This window comes from Monomorium pharaonis, unplaced genomic scaffold (assembly GCF_013373865.1).
Source record: "Monomorium pharaonis isolate MP-MQ-018 unplaced genomic scaffold, ASM1337386v2 scaffold_202, whole genome shotgun sequence".
Lineage (NCBI taxonomy): Eukaryota > Metazoa > Arthropoda > Insecta > Hymenoptera > Formicidae > Monomorium > Monomorium pharaonis.
In genome coordinates, this window is record NW_023415475.1 from 1,423 (window position 1) to 23,750 (window position 22,328).

At 42.1% G+C, this 22,328-nt stretch overlaps 1 protein-coding gene across 1 annotated transcript; it reads right to left on the minus strand.

Annotated features, from left to right (window-relative positions):
• Window positions 1-8,156: 8,156 nt before the first annotated feature.
• LOC118648131 (E3 ubiquitin-protein ligase TRIM9-like) lies at window positions 8,157-13,851 on the minus strand. The gene is made up of 2 exons (XM_036294396.1): window positions 12,426-13,851; window positions 8,157-8,754 (listed from the first exon to the last, which is right to left on the minus strand). Exons 1-2 carry the CDS (start codon window positions 12,912-12,914, stop codon window positions 8,461-8,463), a joined length of 783 nt encoding a protein of 260 aa, XP_036150289.1. The 5' UTR covers window positions 12,915-13,851; the 3' UTR covers window positions 8,157-8,460.
• Between the last annotated feature and the right edge of the window lie 8,477 nt (window positions 13,852-22,328).

A 22,328-nucleotide genomic window follows, 5' to 3' on the forward strand; every position in this document is an offset into this window, starting at 1 on the left:
ACGCCAGCTCACACGGTTTCGGTGCCGCACTCATGCAAAAGAAAAAAGACGCGAAATTTCACCCTGTTATGTATTTCTCAAAAAGAACGACCGACACCGAAAGCCGTTACCACAGCTTCGAGCTGGAGACGCTTGCGGTCATCTATGCCTTACGTCGTTTTCGTATATTATTTACACGGTCTTAAATTTAAGATTGTAACTGACTGCGCTTCATTAAAAATGACCCTGGAAAAAAGGATGTAAAATCCGCGAATCGAACGTTGGCTATTGAACTTATGCAATATGATTATGTTCTAGAACACAGAATCGGTACTAAAATGAAACATGTAGATGCCCTCAGTCGGGCCACGAGCATTCTTGTAGTTGAAGCTAATCCGCTCGAGTGGGAACTAGCGTTAGGTCAGAATCGCGATCCCAAAATTCGAAAGTTGCGCGAAAAACTCGAGAAAATTCAGGACAAACAATATGAGATGCGAAACGGATTAGTCTATAGAAAGAAAAACAACGATTTAAGATTTTATGTATCGGATAAAATGGAAAGACATATACTCCAAAAATATCATGACGAATTAGGCCATTTTGGTCCGGAAAAAACATATTGCGCTATCGATCAAACTTATTGGTTCCACAGATGCGTACTAAATTAAAGATTATATTAACAATTGTCTTAAGTGTATTGCGTTCTCTCCAGGTGCAGGCAAATCAGAGGGATTTTTACATTGTATACCTAAGGGTAACTTACCGTTTCAAACATTCCACATTGACCATTTAGGAATTAAAGATAAAAAACATTTAGTGAAACAACATATCCTAGTGGTTATTGATGCCTTTACAAAATATACAAAGTTGTATGCGACAAAGACTACGGCTTCCAAAGAGTCAATTGAGTGTTTGAAACAGCACTTTGCAAATTACAGCCGACCTCACACTATAGTATCCGACAGAGGAACTAGCTTTACTTCGGATGAGTTCGAAGAATTTCTCGAGAAAATAACGTTCGACACGTGTTAATAGCTACGGGCTCTCCGAAAGCGAACGGGCAGGTGGAGCGCGTCAACCGAGTGTTAGGTCCCCTTCTTGCTAAAACAGTCGATAATTCCGTCGGAAAATTTTGGTATAAGGTTTTGACAGAAGCAGAATTCGCAATAAATAACACGATAAATAAGTCCACGGGTGATACCCCAAGTCGCTTATTATTTGGAGTAAACCACGCGGCGAAAGTATCGATAGGATCAAAGAAAGTCTAGAGGAGGAGATTACTCCTGATCGTGATCTCGAAATGATACGCGACAAGGCCGAAAAAAATATTCTAAGAAGTCAAGAGTACAACCAGCGTTATTTTGATCGGAGCAGAAAGGAACCGCGCCGGTACAAAGAAGGTGATCACGTAGGGATAAGAAATTTCGATAATACTCCCGGAGTGTCGAGGAAACTCATCCCCGAATTTAAGGGACCCTATGAAATAACCAAGGTCCTTAGAAATGATAGATATATTGTTAGGGACGTAGAAATTCTCAGTCATCGCGATCGTCCCTATGAAGGAACATGGGAAGCTAACATATCAGACCCTGGCAAACTTAACCAAAAGGCGATAATTGCGCATATAGTAGTTAGAATCTTGTTAGATTATAAGGTAGTAATAAGTTCAGAAATGTAATCCTTCGTTATATTTTATTTTGTTCTATTTTTAACTGTGTCCGAGGCCGGACAGGTGATCAGGAAAGGCCGAGTTGTAAGGCAATAATATTATTTTGAATCATGCGCCCTTGGAAGGCGTCGCGTCGTAGCGAGCGAGCCTAGATTCGAGGCTAGACAAGCGGCGCGGGCGTAAGAGAGAGACGGTAGATGAAGAAGCGGCGGGAAGACAGTACGTGTCCGATCGTCACCCAGAGAGGTGCTGTATTTACGATATAATAATTCTCAGTTTTCTTGTACAATGTGTGTAGTTTAGAGGCATTCCGTATTCCCTCGAACCACATTCATATTCTACAATATCCTACATGTGCAACGTGAATGTGCACGTATCCACGGTTAAAATACACGCGCGCACACAGCCACACGTATCGGCACCGTGATACGCAATACGTGATATCGGAGAATCACCCAGTCCTGGGCCGGTTTGTGCTCACCGCCTCTCTATCTCACCCTCGCCTCCTACATCGCCCGTGAACCCGGACCGTACCCCTTCTCACGTCGCGCCGCGTGTTTCTTCCTTTCCTTCGCCCGTGTGCCCCACGGCACTTTGAACCTTTCCTACGCCACGCGATATCACCGAGCCACGGCCGCCGTGGTACACTAGCAATCGAGCGTGCACCACCTTCGGATTCCCCTGTACAGATGTGTGTCCCGTCCCTTCCTCCCCTCGCCGCGTGTTTCACCGTTCAGCTGCGTCGACTCTTAAGGCCCGTTTAGACCTGACGATTCCCGAAGGTCTATCGTAAAGGGACACGGCCAGCATGCAGAAATCTTTACATGTAATCTGCATCTAGTCCGCGATGCAGTAATAGTAATAATAATAACTTGTTACAATCCAAATGAATGCATGCACAAATTTTAATTTGAGTTGAATACTTGTAATTCTAAAGTTTTTTGTAGAGTCGTTTCATTGAATAGATCTTAATTAAAAGACGCGCTCTCACGTTAATGCAAAACAAGATGTAAAACAAAATACTTTTGTGCCACGGCATCCGTGTCGGCTTTGTATCGAATTGCGATAATATGGGAAATGAATACATATTTAATCGGGATATTTTCAGTCACATTTTGCGCATTTTTCGCAATGCGGATTTCATAACTTCATTTCAATAAAATACGAGATTCATCCAAGCGAAAAGGATTGAAAATCAAATATAATTCCGCATCGTTATAGCCCCGATATTGAATTCTGCAAGATAATTAAAACTGGCATTCAGCTCCCTTTATACGAAATCCGTCTACTTAACGAGCGAAATTTCAAAAGGTGCAATGCGGCGCAGCTTTCCCTATGTTATGGAAATGATCGCGCTGACCTCTCTCACATACACACACACACACACACGAGCTCGATTTTCTGAAGAGATCCCTCTTCGAAAAAGGCTGGTCCTCCAAAGAAACCGTCAAAGATCGCTTTGTCTAAATGGGCCTTTATCCGTTCTCGCGCTCACTTCGCTCTCATCTTCGCTCGCTCTCAGCTCGCTTCCTTTACTCCCGCGCTACTCCTCGACCAACTTTTCCGCCGCCTTAAGGGGCCACGGTACGCGGATACGCTCTTTGTGACACGCGAATCGAGGCGTGGCTGTTTAAGGCAGGCAAGCGAGCGAGCAGGCAGGCAAGTAAGGACAGACGTGACGCCGTCGGGGCGCGGCGTTTCCCCCTCGGCCAGGAAATTGCGAACGTCGCGGCGCGCTTACCGTGCCTTGATTTTTCGACAGCGATTTTCCCCTTTTCCGTCGGCTTCCGGCGTCTCTTTTACCTGCCTGCCTGCCTGCCGTCTCTCCCACCTACATTGCCACCCGCCGCGTTGAAGAAAGAGCAGGCAGATTTCAGTCGCCTCGAGGACGCTCCTCGACGGCGCCACGACGCAAGAAGACTGAATGAGGTCTCTCGCGCGAGAGCCCGATGGTGTAAAGAGAAGAAACTCGAAAATTCGAAAGCGTGAAATACGCGTCTTGAAGAGAATGGAGCATTATTCGTTCAAAAGCAAAAGCCACACACTAGGTATAATCAAGATTAATCTTGTCAAGTTTAACATAGTTTCTGTACAATTCGAAAAAATAAACCGCAATTATCTTTATAGATTTGTATCTTTGTAGATTTTTGTGTACACTACATAAACTACGTACTGCAAGATAAGATAAAATAGTCGCGAAAGCGTCAATCTATTTTCCTTGGTGTTACGTAACATTTCCCGCAAATTATTTCCGCGTTGCTCGTGCGATAATTCTCATACGAACTGCACTATATACCGCGCGACAACTTTCAGACTTAAAGACTACGGAGGCTGCGTGATGACGGCGGGATGTACCCTCCGCAAACAATCGATTCCACGCGAGCAAACTTGACACAGAGGATCAGGGTCAACCCTTGTCTATTTGCCGCTAACAGCTAAGTAATCGAATCTTGTAATACATTGCCGTAGACTTAGACCATTAGGTGTACACAGCGCGATATGCATATTTATGCATATTTACGCAAGTCCATGCAAGATTCATGAAGCTTGCGATATTCGACCGCCGGGAGCACGCACGCGCGGTGATTGTGATTTCTCATCTCCTCGGAGTTCGCGAAAAACTTGCAAGGCGCGAGCGGCTTTCTGCACTTCATAAAAGACCAATTACCTCAACAAAAACCCCTACAACTCACTCCGACGTACACATTTTCTCAAATACAAGCTATTTTATGTAAAAAGAATTATGGGATATCGTTCATTAAAAATTAGATAAATTTTAATTTAGGGGAAAAAAATTAGTACCTTCAGCAAAAGCCCGTTTAGTTAAGGATTTTTTAGCAGCAGCTAAATATTATAATATTAAAAGCAAAAATTTGTAATATCTTCAAGAAATTCAATAAAAACGCCGTTCCCATGTTAAATACTCAGAAAATGAATGGGAATGGGAGAGCGGCGTTTCAAAGTCACGCGTCAGACGTCTATTAAAACGCGGTCTTTTATCGATTAAGCGGATTTACGATCAATTAAGGTCGGGAACGCAGACGGCGATCGAGTCCGATTATCGATTATTATTATTATTAGTATTGTAGTCCTTCACGACCTACTCAGCCACCGTCTTGTCTTTCGTTTAAAACCAATCAAGTCCGCCGGCCGTAGTTATTACCGCGTCGATTAAGCGCCGATGTGCAACTTATTCGTGATACAATTTTTATCGTTCGCGACGCCGGTACAGGCGATAAATGCTATTTTCCAGCCCACGGAATAAGGACGATCGTTATCCGATCGATAAACAGTTTTTTTACACTCGCATCCCGCCAAGGAAAACGGTATTATTACGCGTGTACGACGTGCCACGGTGTGTTATTACGAAATCGCAAAATTATACAGATTAACGTCTCGATCGTTAGGCTAGAAGCTTGAACATTGAGCATATATAGCGATGAAGCCGCGGGCAGCGGGAAATAACTCTTTCAATGCGCGCGCTCACGCGTGCGCCAAAAGAATGCCGCTTGATTAGGCGCGGATTATTTCCTATTATTTGCATCTCGAGTCCCCGGCAAGTAGTGCTTACGCACGTTCGCTCGGACGGATCGTATTATCGCGATTGCGGACACGAACGTCCGTGCCGTGCATGCACGCGGCATTCCCCGTGATTAGCCGACGAGCGGGCGGACTAATTACCGAAATATCGGGTGCAACACGCGAGTATTACCTCGTACGTCAACATTAATGTGTAATAATGGGCCGGGGCATCGTTGCGCAGGCAGAGCGTAAGCTCCGATACACGGTGCGTAAAGCGCGCAGAGGCGGCGAACGAGCGGGGGGAGGGGGGGGAGGAGGGGAGGAGAGAAATAGAGAAGACAAAGTGACGGATGATCACGTGTCAAAACGCGACATAACGTTTCGCGTCCCGGGGATCTCCCGGCGCGGCTGACGTGACTGCGAGCCGCGGTATCTTCGCAGCCCCCGCTGCTGATAAACGAGCCTGTTGCAAATTACTTTATCGCGACTGCACTTTCAGCGGGTTCACCCTCCCCCTCCCTCGGCCCACGATAAACGCCCTCGGCGAGAGATGCATTATTCAGAAGACGATATTCGGCTAAATTGTGTATTAACCGTACCAAACGATGAAAATAACTAAACGACGCGATTGACGAGTAATCGGATTATTCGCGATTACGTAAATGGCGGGTCCTATAACCGGATGGGATTCCGGTCGCGTTTTCTATTTGCTGGAAGGGAAAACAACGGAGAGACAAACAAATATGCGCGCAATATGCGAGTTGCAACACAACCGTTTCTCGAAATGCGATTTTTACCCGCGGTAAACGAAACGAATGCAGCGGCCGGGGGCGATCTCTCCCCCTGCGTTCTCGGTCGCGAAACCGCGTTCCGTCCGCGATGGCCGCGCCGGAGGCGAGCGGCATAAGCCACGGCCGGATGTCGGCGATCAGTGCACACGTAACACGGCGATTTCCTTGGCAACACGGACTTCTATATCGATCTTAACACCGGAGGCCATCGACACAGGCCGTGCCGACATCTCGAGATATAATAGGTGCAAACAAAAGCGAACGTCCATCCGTGCGCCGCGCCGCCCGCGCCCGCGTCGCCGTCGCCGTCGCCGGCCGGCCTGTCCGACGGCAATCAATTACGGAATTGCCGGAGTCAGGCGGTTTTGACTGGGCCGTGCGGGCAATTTATCAGATTAATCGCGGAGGAAGTGATTCCCGGCGGATGATGGGACCAACGCGGCGAGAGAGCGAGCTCCATATGTCAGGAAGTGACCAGGTGTCGGCGTCCAGACCGACCGGCCTGGAGAACGAAACGTGCGACGGGATGCAACGTGTGTAACGCACAGAGAAGAGGAGAATGGGGAGGGGAGAGGGGGGTGATGGTGATGGTGGCGGTGGTGACCTGGCACACCCACGCGGGACACGCGATATCGAAACCAGCTGTCGATCGGACGTATCGCGTCGTTGCGCGCCGCGCTGTCCGTTGCATTCCCAGGTAGGATGCAGACGACCGCTCAAAGGCGATATATATATATGTATATGTATATGTGTAAGCCTGGCCCGTTCGAGAGCCGCTGCTTCGCGTCGGTTACGCAATTTGCGCGGGTGTTATCTCACGGCGACGACAACCGAGGAGCGCGATAACACCTTCCGTGGCGCTTTGAAGTATGAAAAGTGCGATAGCGTTAATACGATGTCGGGGAGCCGTATCTATTGTTGGCGTTGTATGAAATACGTTCCCGATAAAGCCGATGTATTCTTACTGGGGCGATATCACCGGCAACGATAACGACGGAGGTGGAGAGACGCGAGATTACTACACCTGTAGCACACGAATGATACCCGCATTATAGTTGCGCGCAGAAGTTTGAAAATTTTACGACTTTATTGATTCGACACTAAGATGATATCTAATCGCGCCGCTATTACATTAACGCTTGATCACTTATGAGCAATTATGAGGTATATTTCGCGCTTAGCCGCGCGCGTTCAGTTACGCTTCCATTTCGCGGCGTGAGAGGAATCCGCAAATACGCATGATTGATTAGCACAATGTATTTTTCATCCGCCGAACCCCGCTAATGACTCGCACGATAGAAGCGCGAGATCCCGCGGCATGCAAAATGCGATAGAACAACGGGGAGCAAAACTACGCGTTCCCGATGCGCGTCGAGGTGCGTACACATATAGCGTAATATACGTAGATACGAGCGGGTAGATTGAAACTCAATTATTGGTCGTGTTAACGGGCTTGGCACCGCATCATCCATTATTTTCGGATTTTGCCCGTGCGGCTAGGCACATAAATTACGCGCCGGAGTTCATCATCAAATATACATATATTATCGCGCCGCACGTATTCCGCCGGCGCACAACATTATTCTTCGGTATATATATAAAATCTATAGTAATCTCCCCCCTGACTCTCCTCCTACTGTCCCCTGCGCGACCATTCAGACACGGTACCCCAGCAGGTTAACCGCTTGAGGTTTTCGATTGCAGTACTGTTGGTATATTGCAAATCGTTGATCTGAATTACCTTTGTATCCTCTACATGGAAAGAAAATACCCTTGTTTCGAGAATCTTTATATTTCCAAGAGGTTAAATACTGGAATGAGATTGCATTGAGATTAGACGGATATAACTTTGAAGAATAGAAAATAACGAATTATTTTAAATAAAAAATTATTATATTCACACACACAAATTAATTTTTCTACAAAACTAATGATAATATTTTGCGTCAATTAAGAATGAATCTAACGTTGTTATTATCAAAACAAGTATATTGTGCTTTTTAGACAAGTGTTATAATTAAAATTAAAATATACAATTATATTTTGCTGATAAAGTTTTCTTTAAAAAAGATTATTATTGTTTCAAATATATATATTTTTTATTTATTTATTCTTGAATCTATATAAAAATTGATAATCTTAAATTTCAACCAAATATATTTTTACTTCAATTTTACAATAATTTAAATTCGATATTTTTTCCTATAAGAATTTTTCGAACTGTAAGAAATTTTTCCAGTAAATCAGTTATATCTATTTAACACTATGTAATCTCATTTTAGAAAAGATATTCTCAAAACAAGAATATTCTTTTCTTAACTTTCGTATACTAATTTTCCTTTACGTCATCAAAGACAAAATCCTAGTCTTCATATTGCAACATAAACATATATAAGAAGGAATCTTTTAAGCTAACGCAATTATCGACGAAATATATCGCTTTTCATGTGTCAATCGCATAGAAACTTCACATGTGAAAGTGGCATTCGGTGAAAATGTTCAAGATCGTTTTCTTACCTTTTGCGCTTTGCAAGCAGCAGCCAACGGCAGAACGTCGTGAGGATGCGCGGCGTGACGATCCCGAAGACACAGGGCGCATATCGCGATTTTGCAAAGGGCACAGTAGAGGGTCACCGCTTCGCCATTGTGATCGTTGCAGATCGGCGTGCCCTCGGGTCGAGATCCCTTGCTGCCACTTAATTGCCAGCTGCCTCTCGGTGGTCCCAGGTTGTGGGCTGCCAATGGGCCCCTCTTCGGATGGCAAGACTCCCTACAGGCGTCGCAGTATAAAACCTGAAAGAGGAATCGTATTAACAAAGTGTAGAGAATTTTTTTTACTACAATTATATCCAATTAGATGTAAAGAAAAAAATTATAGAAGAAAATGATAAATAAAAACCTACAGTATGCAAAATACTTTTATTCTTTTTTTTTTTAATGCTAAATGCATCGATAAAATTTTCTCTGCCACGTCAACCATCAAATTATTCTACTTTGTCAAAGTAGCGCAAGTGTAGACTGAAATTGCCAATAGTCATTAATTTCAAGAGTATTTTCTTTCTGGGAGCAATTTTTCCGATATTGTGCCGCGACATCGAATATTCCTCGCCCGCTCGGAATTTGCTCCTCGGAAATAATATCATTTCGATTATCGATAGCCGAGGTATTGTCGTCGCGCGGAAATGTTGCCGGCAACGAATAAAATTGCAGGCGCCGCATCGATTCTCTCTCTTTCTCTCTCTCTCTCGCTTTTTTTCCCGCGCGATGAAGAGCGGCCGACGCGAGTGTAAAATCACAGAAAAAATATCCGCCACTTGTCTCGCAACGCGGTGTACCGGAGGGACCGCCACGAGAGGGCCGAAAATGAAATTTAACACTCCGGAGGAAAGCGTGCAAGAGAGGAGGCGAGACGAGGGTGTGCGATTGGCGTGCAACGTTGTCGCGCAACGAGATATTTCATGCGACGCAGCACTCCGAAGCGCGGTAACTCGATCTTTTCAAACAGAACGCCGAACAATATAAAATCGCTCTCTTTGTGAGAGTGTGAATGCAGCGTGGTGACGATTTGCACGAATATATTGTACAAACACGCGTCGCGCGAGCCGGAACTGACGATTGTCAATCCAGGAAAATATCGTTTCTCCGTTTTGCTCAAAATTAAGAAAATTTATTCAGAATCGTATAACAAAAAAATACCCAAAAATATAATTTTTAGTTTTTGGCCAAAGGAAAATAAGCTAAGAGAGATATACATATTACGCGTACATTTTACGTTCAACGAATCGAAGCGGTATTTGAAACAATAATGCATTTTACCGCATTCCATTCGCGGGGAAGTTAAAAGCGAGATAGCGCGAAATACTCCTCGTCTCATAAACAATCGTAATGCTCGACACATCTGTTCAACCGTTCGAAATTAACAGAGAGCGTCTGCCGAGATGCGGGAGCTGAGAGTATACAAATTTGTTGCGCGTCCCTTGCCAGAGACAAAGAGAGAGAGAGAGAGAGAGAGACTTGTCCTTCGTACTTGATTTCGAACGGCGAAATTTTTGTCTCCGTCAGACGCGACACGCCCACGCGATATTAATACCGATAAAGATATAGACGGCGGCTCTTGTAACCGAGAGAGCGGCTCTAGTGCGGCTCTTATACCGCGAAGCGAAAAGTTATGAAGTGGACTTCGAGGAAGAACGAGGGGGAGTTAACGAGCCTCCGGATGAGGAAAGCACACAAGAGAAATAAACACGGCTGATGCCGCGGGTCGTTAAGAATGGTAGCCTTGGGAACTTTTCCCGATGTCGATCTCGGGACGCGATACAAGTTCTCGCGAAGAACTCGATCGAATCAAAGTGTCGGGATAGAAATATCGAAGGAGGAAAATGGCAAAAGACGGATTAGGCATTATCCGGCGAAAGTAACATTGCGTTCAGCAAAAGTAGCACGTTTTATATATAATATATATGAACGAAAGATGAAGTATACTAGATAAGAAAACGCAGAGTTTTTTTATCCATTCTTTCGATTATAGTAAATTCATCTTCTTGTTCGTCAAATCTTTTAATTAAAAATACAAGTTTCAAAAATTTTGATAATACTTTATGATCTTGTTAGACAGGATGACTCTTACGAATATATTTTTAGACAAAGAGTGTGTCTCAGAGACTTTTTCTTTCCTTCTCCGGTTGAAGGGAGGAAAGTTTTCTACAAAGTCGAAAGCGAAAAAAATGAAAATGATGAAAAGCTTGCACGGATATAACACTATGTGACCTTCTGTTTGATCTCCAAGGGATCCAACAGACATTCCTACACACATTCATTGAAACACAAGTTAGAGAAAATTTATAAATATGTGGTAAGAAGCAAAAAAAAAGGTTAAGAGCAAAAAAATTATCGTGCTTTTTTCATAAATTGATCGCATCAAAGTATTGCATTTACACTAAAAAAATATTGTTAATTTAAATAAATTTTCAACTTAATTAAATTTCTCCAATTCAATATTATTTACACATTTCAGTCAAATATATAAATATTTCAATCAAAGTTTAAGTATTTTATCTAAATTAAACACATAAATATTTGAAGTGAAGGAAATTTAATCGTTTAGTCAAAAATTTAGCCAAATCAACATTCACTAAATTTGTGTACCAAGTAGATTAATTATTAAAAGCACTCTGTTAATTTAGCTAAAATTTAATAAAATTTTTATGACTTATTTAATTTAAAATTAAAGTATTAACAGAATTCGCTGTAAGAAAATATTTAGCTCTTTAAGTGCAGCATATAAAACATCTTCCTTGAAATTTCTAAAGAAATTAATAAAAATAATCTATAATTATGACATGCTGTCAAAATTTATCCAATCTAGACGATCTAAAATAATGTCATAACTAAAACAAACAGATCTAATAAAATTTTTACTTAAACTTTAGTGATATTCCCGCAAAGTTCTCGATTAAACATCATATATAGGCGGCGTTTGTAAAGATTCGCAAACGAAAAATTAGTCAATATTAACGTGCTAATACTATCAATTACTCTTTATCAACTCTCGAATAATTTAATCAGAAATTCTCGATTTGCGTTTATATTTCCACAAAGAGAAAACGTTTTGCTAAAGTAATTAAAATTTAGCTGGATACAGATCTAAAAATACTATTTTGCCAAAATAATTATGCAAAAGTTTTGACAATCTATCCGTCTTACATATTTCTTGTATTTTGATGATCTAACGAAATTATTATCAGATCTGTATCCAGTAAAATTTTTAGATATTTTTACAAAAATATCTTCTTTCTTATCTCACATAGAAAAATTTATTTTTATGCTAAGAAAAGTTTTCATTTTTTAATTTCCTTCTTTTAAGTAAATAATTATCTTTGCAAAGAATATCTCCTTGATGAATAATCTTAAAATACTCATTATTTACTTGAAACAAGATTTACTTAAAATAAGTTTCTGTGCATATACTTTAATTAAGTGCCATTTATTTTAAATAATTCATAAGTTTATATATCCATAAGTTCATCATAAGTAACAAAATTTACTCAAAGTATATTCTATATCCTAGTAATTTAATATACTTCAATCAAGAATATTAAGTTAAAATAAAAATTTACTTATTACTTTGAACTTTTCTTTAATTCAATTTTATATTCTTCGAGAAAGAGAGTATAAATTCTTTTTTTATACAATAACGAGTTTTACTAAAATTTGTGTCAATTATATTTTAAGAGACTATTACCAAGAAAAAATATTCTTTATTAAAGATAACCGTTACTTATTAGAAAGAAAAAAGGAAATTGAGTTATCGCTTTTCTTAGTGGTAGAATATAATAATTTTCTGTGTGCTAATCTGACACGTTCCGAAGAAAATAATGCTCGCAGGGGCGACAATCTGCTTCGCATTCGCACCCCCGTATCATCAACCCTATACTACAACTATATCCCGAGGTTTTCGAGCTAACCTCGCACTGTTCGCACGCGACAGTCGCGTCGCGCGGCTCCCCCTCGCACATCTGACACTGCAGCCGCGAGTTCCGCGACTCCTGGTACTTGTCGACGATGTGCTGCATCGCGCGGTACTTGGGCAGATTGTGGGCGCCGCCCTCGTCGAAGTAGACGGTCTTCTGGCAGACCGGACACGAGAGGCAGAGGGTACCGCCGGACGGCGGGAAACCGCCGTTCCCCGGGGTGCCGACGTAGCTGCCCGGCCGGGAGCTGGTGGACGTGCTGCTGCAGACCACGCCGGAGTCGGTCTCCGAGAGGATCGACAGCTTGTCGGCCTCCTGGTCGGAGCCGGGGGCGTTCGACGAGTCCGCGGTGGACTCGGGCGGCGAGTCCGGCGGCGCCTGGAGATTTACCGCGCACGCCAGGCACAACGCGTGCCAGCAGGGCAGCAGCACCGGCTCCACGAACAACTCCTTGCAGGAGGGACACCGTAGCTCGTCCTCCATCGCGGCGGATGCACCGGCGGCGGCGACAGTGGTGGTCGTACGTCGTCCGCAAGCGTCGAGTACCGTCGACGTCCTGGCGGAGTCCTCCTCGTAAATCCTCTCGAGCCGCGGCAGCTCGCCGGATCGCCGCCTCGCTCACGTAGCGGGGTCTGCACGGGATTCACGGGAGAGCTCCTTTTGCACTCGCGCGCACTTTTTTTTCGTCACTCGACGGCTTCTTCGAACAACAACGGTCCAGAAAAAAAAAAGATTCCAAAGGTCCAGCGTTTTCTTTTATCGTCGCGTAACAACAACTTACGCAAGTCGACCGAAGAAAGAGAAAGGGGGAGAGAGAGCGATCACGATCGATCTCGAGATCTCAGAGATCGCACGCGCTTCCTCCTCGTTTCATCGCGTCAGCGCATAACACAAACACAACGGGCACGACGCGAGAGTCCAGCAATCCCGCGCGCGCGATACGTATAATCGATCGACGCGCCACCGGCGAAAGAAAGATCCCTCGATCGACGCTCACCGGCGCTCACCTCGTTGGCGATGTACAACGAGATGCATCGCGCGTCTCGGCCGGGCGGAATGGAATGCTCGCGAGCAGGCGTGCGTTTCAGCGAGAAGAGACGAGTGTGTCACCGCGCGGGCTTTTCGCATTTTCGGAACGAGCGGCCCTCTCTCTCTCTCTCTCTCTCTTTCTCTCTCACGCGCGACGGTCTCCCTCGCCTCGCGAGACCACTGTCGATTTGGACGCACCGCGCACACCTCGATTACACCGATGACACCTGACGGTTTTTTTCTGCTCTCGCAGCCGCGCGCACGCACGCGACGCAACGCGCGTTCTCGGAGAGGAGACCAGCACGACACGCAACCCGTAAGCCGTCACCGGGTTGACTGACTCCCGGCGCCGAGTCAAAGAACCGTCGCGCACCGCGGCCACGCACGCTCAGGAGCGTGATTGCACGGGGGGGCCGAGAGGTGTCGCTGAGCTGCCCAAACTTATGGGAATGATTTCCCTAATTTATCTTATACTTATGAAATAAATAGACTTTGTAAAGTTATACGTGTTTACTAATATCAAGCTTACAAAAGAATAAATAATTTCTTTTTTTAATAAACAACATTCCTTTTTTTAGTATCTAAGAAACATAAATTGCTTGAAATTAGTTTGATAACAAATAAATAAAGAAACTAGAAAATAACTAAAAATGGGGAATAAATCGCAAGGGCTGCCACAGTACTCCCTCCCCAGCGACGTTCTACGTTGCGAAACGAACTTTCTTCTTGGGACCACAGTATGTTCTTAAAGGTCGAGAAGGCAAAACTGAAGGAATGGATGAAGTGGCAGGAAAAGAAACAGCAAGATGATCCAGAGGAATTTCCTTGGGTAAAAAGGCTGGTTTGAGACGTTCCGTGGAGACGTTAACAATTTTACCTGCAATATCAATAGTAAAAAAGGTATTCATTAACACGTTTAACAACACGAAAAGGGCCAGAATAAGGTGGTTGAAGTGATTTCTTTAAACAATCTTCTCTGAGCCAAACATGAGAACAATCAGACAAAGCAGGATGATGAAAAGGAGTAGTTTTACAATGATGAGCAGTAGGTCTGGATTTAATCAATCTCATATGTTCTCTATGTTTTTCAATAAAAATTTCAGGATCCGCAGGCAAATCTTCATCAATGAAAAATTCTCCAGGTAAACGAAGAGTAGATCCATAAAGCATTTCAGCAGGAGAAGCTTGTAAATCTTCTTTAAAACAAGTCCGAAGTCCAAGTAAAACGGAGGGTAAAACTTCAATCCAATTATTCTTAGCATGACACATGATAGCACTCTTCAAGGTACGATGCCATCTTTCCAGAATTCCATTAGAAGCAGGATGATAAGCAGAAGTTCTGACACGCTCACAGCCAATAAGATTAGTAAGAGCTTTAAATAAAGCAGCTTCAAATTGAGGACCTTGGTCCGTAGTGACTGTAAATGGAGCACCGTATCTTGCAACCCAGTGTGAATAAAAGGCCGTAGAAACAATATCAGCAGTGACTTCAGATAAAGGAACAGCTTCAGGCCATCTGGAGAACCGATCAATCATAGTAAGACAATACCGAAAACCTTGACAGACAGGAAGAGGTCCAATTAAATCAAGATGTATATGTTGAAAACGTTGATCTGGAACAGAAATCTTGACAGGTAAATTTTTGTTATGTCTTGAAATCTTGGAACGCTGACAAGAAAGACAAGATCTTGACCATTCTTTAATGTCTTTTTTAATTGAAGGCCAAACAAATTTTTGTTGAATTTGTTTTAAAGTCGCTCTACCACTAGGATGAGCCAAACCATGAACAATATCAAAAATTCTTCTTCGTAAACGTAAAGGAACATAAGGACGAATATTCTCAGTGGAACAATCACAAAATATAGGTGAAATTGAACCAGTAAGAATTAATTTTTGTAGCTTAAGAGAAGAATTGTTAAAAAGAGATTTAAGTTCTTCATCTTCCTTTTGACAGTTAGCAAGATCTTCAAGAGAAACAATGACAGGCAAAGAAATAGCATTAATTCTTGAAAATAAATCAGCAACAATATTATCTCTTCCAGAAATATGTCTGATGTCAGTGGAAAATTGTGCAATAAAATCCAGTTGACGAATTTGCCGAGGAGAAGCTTTATCCATCTTCTGATGAAAGGCAAATATTAAAGGTTTATGATCTGTTTGAATAATAAATTCACGTCCTTCAAGAAGATATCTGAAATGTTTAATAGCAGAATAAATACTAAGAAGCTCTCTATCATAAGTGCTATAATTACATTGAGTATCATTTAATTTTTTAGAGAAAAAGGCAATCGGTTTGGAAATCCCATCAATAATTTGTTCCAAGGCCGCTCCAATAGCAAAATCAGAAGCATCACAAGAAAGAATAAGAGGAACTGCAGGAACAGGATGAGTCAAAGTAGTAATCTTGGTAAGTTCTTCTTTACAAAAACGAAAAGCTTCCTCCGCTTCAGGTGTCCAAATAATTAGTCTTCTATCACGCTTCTTACTGTCCTTTAAATAATCTGTCAAAATAGCTTGATGTTTAGCAGCATCTTTTAAACACCGGCGATAGAAATTAATGACTCCTAAAAATCTTCGTAAGTCTAGAAATGTTTTAGGCTTTTTAAAATCAATAATAGCTTTAATTTTCTCTGTTGTAGGCTTGATTCCTTGATTAGAAATTAAAAAGCCAAGAAAGGAAATTTCAGACTGGCCAAAAAGACTTTTTGATAAATTAATAGTCATACCAAACTGTTTAAGACGAGAGAAAAGAATTTCAAGATGTTCAAAGTGTTCTTCAACATTATTAGAGGCTATTAAAATGTCATCTAAATAGCAAAAACAGAAGTCTAAGCCAGCAAGAATAATATTCATAAGACGTTGAAAAGTCTGAGCAGCATTACATAGTCCGAAAGGCATGACAAGAAATTCAAAAAGACCGAAAGGAGTGGTTACAGCCGTCTTAGGTATATCTTCAGCAGCAACAGGAACTTGATAATAAGCCTTGACCAAGTCAATTTTAGAAAATATATTCTTACCATGTAATCCCATTGTTAAATCTTGAATATGTGGGAGAGGGTAACGGTCAGGAACAGTAATAGCATTAAGAGCACGATAATCTCCACAAAGTCTCCAGGAATTATCATTTTTAGGGACCATGTGCAGTGGAGAAGACCAACAGCTACTAGAAGGCCTACAAATACCTTGCTCAATCATAAGGTTAAATTCTTCACGAGCAAATTTAAGCTTCTCAGGAGAAAGTCTTCGTGGAGTAACAGAAATAGGAGGTCCTCTTGTAACAATATGATGTTCAACTTGATGTAACTTGTTGGAAGTCAAAGGTGCAAAATGCGTTAATTCAGGAAATCTTGCAAGGATTTTATGGTAAGGTGAGTCAGGAGAAGTAGTGCAAATCGACAAGTGATTAACATTAGACAGTTTCCCTTTAAATGACAATCCAGTAACACTGTCTAAAAGTTTTTTATTCTTGATGTCGATTAAAATCCCGTAATGACTCAAAAAGTCAGCTCCTAAAATAGGACGTTGAATATCCGCGACACAAAATTTCCATTTAAAATTTCTGCGCAGTCCAAGATTTAAAACTAAGGTTTTAACTCCATAGGTATTAATCCTGGATCCATTAGCAGCAAACAGTTTAAAAGATGAAGAAGATTGAGAAAACTGAGCTAATCTTTTAGGAATCAATGAAATGTCAGCTCCGGTATCGACAAGAAAATTGAGTAATGAAGTTTTATCAGTAACAATGAGGCGACTACAAGGTAAACCGTCACAATCTGCCTCATGACTCAACGGCAAAATCAGTTTTCCGGATTTGCAGTAAAAGCTTTAGACATAGCACAAGGTATTGTACATTTTTGAGCTTTATCACCAAATTTCTTATGATAAAAACAAGTAGGCACTTTATCAGATTTATCAGATTTATCAGATTTATCAGATTTATCATTCTTGAAATACTTATTCCGAGAATTTGATCTAAATCTCTTGTTATAATTAAATCTAGATCTCGATCTGCTTCTATAGCGTTTAACTTCTAAAGCGGAAATTCTACGCTCCAAATCAGCTAAACTAGAGGAACCAGATTCAGGTGTAGAAGTTACAGCGGCAATTTGTAAGCCCGAATCTCTCTCCAAAATTTTATCAGCTAATTCAGCAAGCTTGATTAAAGGAGCTTCATCAACAACAGCTAAAGTAGCTTGAACTCTAAGAGGTAATCTTTGAAGCCAGATCGAATGGAGAATATTCTCAGAAATAGCATTTCCAGCTAATTGTTTAAGTTCTCGAAGCAATTCCGTCGGCTTTTTATCATTTAATTCAATTCCAGCTAATAATTGACGTAACCTTTTCTCCTCAGAATCAGAAAATCGATTTATAAGTACATTTTTTAAATAAAGATATTTATCTCGCTCTGGAGGATTTTCAACGATCTCAGCAACAGCTACTAAAGCTTGTTCATCAAGGTGACGTATAACCGAATTATATTTAACATCATCAGAACGAATTCTATATATTAAAAATTCACTTTCCAATTGAGCAAACCAAAGTTTCGGTTGTTTATGCCAAAAAGATGGCAATTTCAAAAGACGGAATTCATTCGAGTGAATTTCTTGGGTGTCACCTCGTATAGCTGATGAATGTTGATCAGAAAAGAGAGTCCGGTTAACATCATGTTGATCCTTCGTTTCCAGAAGCAGATGTTCTTGAGGTTGTTCAGTCGATGTCCCAGGAGAAGACACAGGAGAACGTTCAACAGGCATCTCGAAGAAAGATTTCAAATTTCGTGCACGACAATCGTCAGGAGAGCCAAAACGTAAACACGATTCTTTGACAGGCTTGTCTTTTCTATCACGTCGGGGTCACCAGTTATGGGAATGATTTCCCTAATTTATCTTATACTTATGAAATAAATAGACTTTGTAAAGTTATACGTGTTTACTAATATCAAGCTTACAAAAGAATAAATAATTTCTTTTTTTAATAAACAACATTCCTTTTTTTAGTATCTAAGAAACATAAATTGCTTGAAATTAGTTTGATAACAAATAAATAAAGAAACTAGAAAATAACTAAAAATGGGGAATAAATCGCAAGGGCTGCCACAAACTCGTTTCAGCCTTGCGCCACCTTCATCTTATAAACAGATGTTTTTTTTTTTTTTTACAGACACACACATGCGCCCGTACGATTTATATAAATCAAGGGCTTCGCGCGGAACAATGTAATATATTATGTCATATTAAGAGTAACAATTGTTTTTTTCGTTTGTTCATGGAAAGAAACAATGATACATTAACAGCATTTAGTTTATGAAAGCAAGAGCATAATAGTGTTGAAATAATAAAATTATTTCCAATCAAACCGATGCCATTGATACGTTATTTCTTTATGAATGTAATTTTTCTTTGGTAGCATTTACAATTAAAGTATACTATTAATTATTGGAGTATTAAAACAATTAAATTCTCAGTATATAGTCAGATATCATGTGTGTATAAATTTTTTAAAAACATATTTGCAAGTATAAATGACGCAGTTTTTCTAGGGAAAGAAAAATTAGGAAATGACATAATAACCTATTTTCTTTAACTTCGTTTTTACTTCGTTTTTACTCTACCAACGAGAAACCGTTTCGTTCTAACGTAAGTCTTATTTTCGCACAACTATGTTATTGTGAAATTACTCGCCATATGGAACCGGTTTCACGCTCTGAGCGCATATTTCAGGGACGCGCCTACGTAAGGTACTCGTATCGAGGCCATTCGAGAATCGAGCACGCAGCTCCGTCTAAAGTATATTTATATAAATCCCTGGAAAACATTTATCAATTATATCCGTATAGACACCAAAATACAATAATTACGTTTATAATTATTTTGCTTACACTCTCGTTCTTAGGAGAGGAAGAGTTGCGGATAATTTTCTGGCATTTCCTTTTATTATTTAATTCTTAATAGGAAATCTGAAGTACCTTCAACATATCTCGATATCTAATTACGAAAAGTTTTAGGCTGTGAATAAGCATCATGGGGGGGAGGGGGGAGGGGAGGGAAGATCCGTCGTCGTTTCTCTTGACAAGAACAAGAAAACGGCCATTTGAATAAAAGTTAAGGCATTCTCACTTCAACGAAGCGACCGTCGTCGCCGCCTGAGATCGGTCTTACGGTTAGGAGCGAGACACTCTTGCGGGATATATCCGCGATAACTTCTTACGAGGCGCGAGAGTAACTTTGCGACAATATACCGCGCGTCTTGCGCGACGTCGCGACAGAAATGAAGTGGTATCTCGCTCCGACGTACAAGATAATAAAACGGAAAGACAGCCAGTTCTCCGCCGCTGCGGCGCGAGATGCGTGAGAGAATTCCGGTTCTCCGGGGCGTGAGCGCGGCACGGGGGGAAGGAGGAAGGAAAGGGGGAGGGGAATGGGACAATGGGCAGAGGGTTGGAAAGGGCGAGGGGATCCTAGAGAGAGATCCGGCGCGATATAATAACCGCAGCCCAGGTGCGACATGATCCGCATGCGGTACGGGCCGGCGTTTACGCGATTCCCGGCTTCCCGAAACTTAACTCTCCCTTCTTAATCAAACCGTCGGACTTGCGTTCGTTTGCGCGGGTTGAACGACCTCGAGGGGGAGGCAGTGAGGGGGGGGGAGGGGGGCAAAAGGGGGCAAAGCGCGAGTAGACTTCCGCGAAATTCTGCCGTAAGAGCTTTTCGCTCGCGTAATACCTCCCCTTCTCATCCCCTCCCTTTCCCTGCCCACCCCATCTTTCTCGGTTCATTCGCGGGCCGGGGATAACGAAACTCACCGCTAATATCGCGATACCGTACCGCCGGCACCGCACGGATCGCCACGCGGCCGTCGAAATTGTTTACCGGGCGCCGTGCCAGCGCTATTAAGCGATCGTTTATTTATATCTCTGCTCGGCCGCGCGCGCGCTCGCGAGCGTGCCTGCCTTGAAAATAATGCGCCCGATACTGGTATACGAACGTGCTACATGCACGGATTATGGATGGCGAGATTAAGGGCGTTGCTTAGAAAGTCCGCGCGAGTCCGCATTTAGAACGGTGAAATATTTAATGCGCGCGATATATAACGCGTTAACCGCGCGGCCGCTCTCTCTTTCTCCCCCTGGTCGCGCGTTCAGAGTCCACAGATCATTTCCCGATAGCATGCATCGATTTTTCCCCGATGAAGCTACTTGGCCGTTAATAACCCTCAAGTTGCAGGCAATTGAAGTAGAATTTTCTTTTTCTCTTCTTGTTTTAGCGAATGGGCCACGTGCGCACGTGTCTTTATAATAATACGAACTGTATGGGCGACGTCTACGGGGGAGATTTTTGCCACGCTTATCCCTCTCGCGATTGAGCATAACGCGCGTCTCCCACGTTATCTCCCGTGGAGATATCACCCCGTTTCCTTCGGCAAATGATAAATTGGATTACGTCCGCCGCGTAACTGCCAATTACTCTTCGACTATTCGACCGTCCGACTTCGTACGCGTTCATACATTCTCGTACAACGAGGAACCAAGGAACGTGGACACGTTCATTTATCACCACGAGAAACCTCGGCGAAACAATATCTACTGTGTCTGTGTCGTCGTCGTCTTTCGTTTCTTTCGATATCACGTGTAACGACAACTCGTACGTTACGAGGTCAGGCCGAGTGTACACGAGGCTCCGAGGTCCATGGTCCATGCACCATTAAAAAGACATCATTGACGTAGTAAGAAGTGTACAGAACACTTCTTGATCGCGATCCTTAGTAGATACTGAAAATAGTATTAGACTTGCGGCGCGTTCCAGTTTTTACTTGCAATGTTATTTGAGGATTTACTTTCAGAGATAGTATTTCTGGAATATATTGGTAATATAATTAAAATTTTATATAAAAATTAAGTAAGTTTGAAAAGCTCATTTTTCAGAAAATAAACAACTTTTTTGGTTGTCTAAACATGATAATTTCTCTTCGTACGTGTAAGTACAAGGATTTATTTAAAAATATTGGAAAGAACATATAGTACGTTAAGTTATATTATACCGGAAAATAAAAGTTCTGGGCTATAAAAATTACATATTATTTTATATAATATAATTATACATACTATAATTAATATAAATATTAATCAATAATATAAGTTTGTTTGTCAAACGCTTTGATTTATCACTTAACACCATTGTTCTAAATACTGCAATTTTCATTATTGAAAAATAAAAATTTCTCAACGAAACTGTACGTCACATTTAAAGCGTAAAATCGCGGCACGGAGAGAAGCTCGTAGCGTCAAATATCTCCCAATATTGCTTTATGACGGGTATAATTTCCAAAAGCACATTGACGGCTGTCGTAAATTGCGATGGAAATGCGCGCGTGTAGGTAGAAATCGCCGTCGATAACGCAATGACGCGTTATTAGCGCGTTAATTAATTTTCACGGGGCGTAAACGCGCTGTTTGCCGAAGGAAACGACGCCGACTTGCCGACACGGTCATTTGTCACCTGGAGGGGCAGAGGGCGAGAAAACTGTTCGTTTCGAAACCGACGGCCTCGATCGCTCGCGCGTGATATTTCCAATGCCCGCGTTTTCCCCGTGTGTATCTATTTATATTCTCTTTTTATTCTCGTGACTATTTGACGGTAAAAAGTCGCGCGCGTGCGACCATCGCGTTCTGTCCAAGCCCTAGATCTGAAATCTATTCCGAGGTTTTATCGTCGTTGAAATTGTCGCGTTTCGAGCTTAAAACGGCGAATGCGCACGCTAGTGATTCGTATTCTGGTTTCTAAAATCTACGATGGCTCTGTCTTATCGCGGCGAAAATATTAATAAAATAACGCAGTCATCTTTGCTCAAGTTCTTCGAAGGCGACCTCAG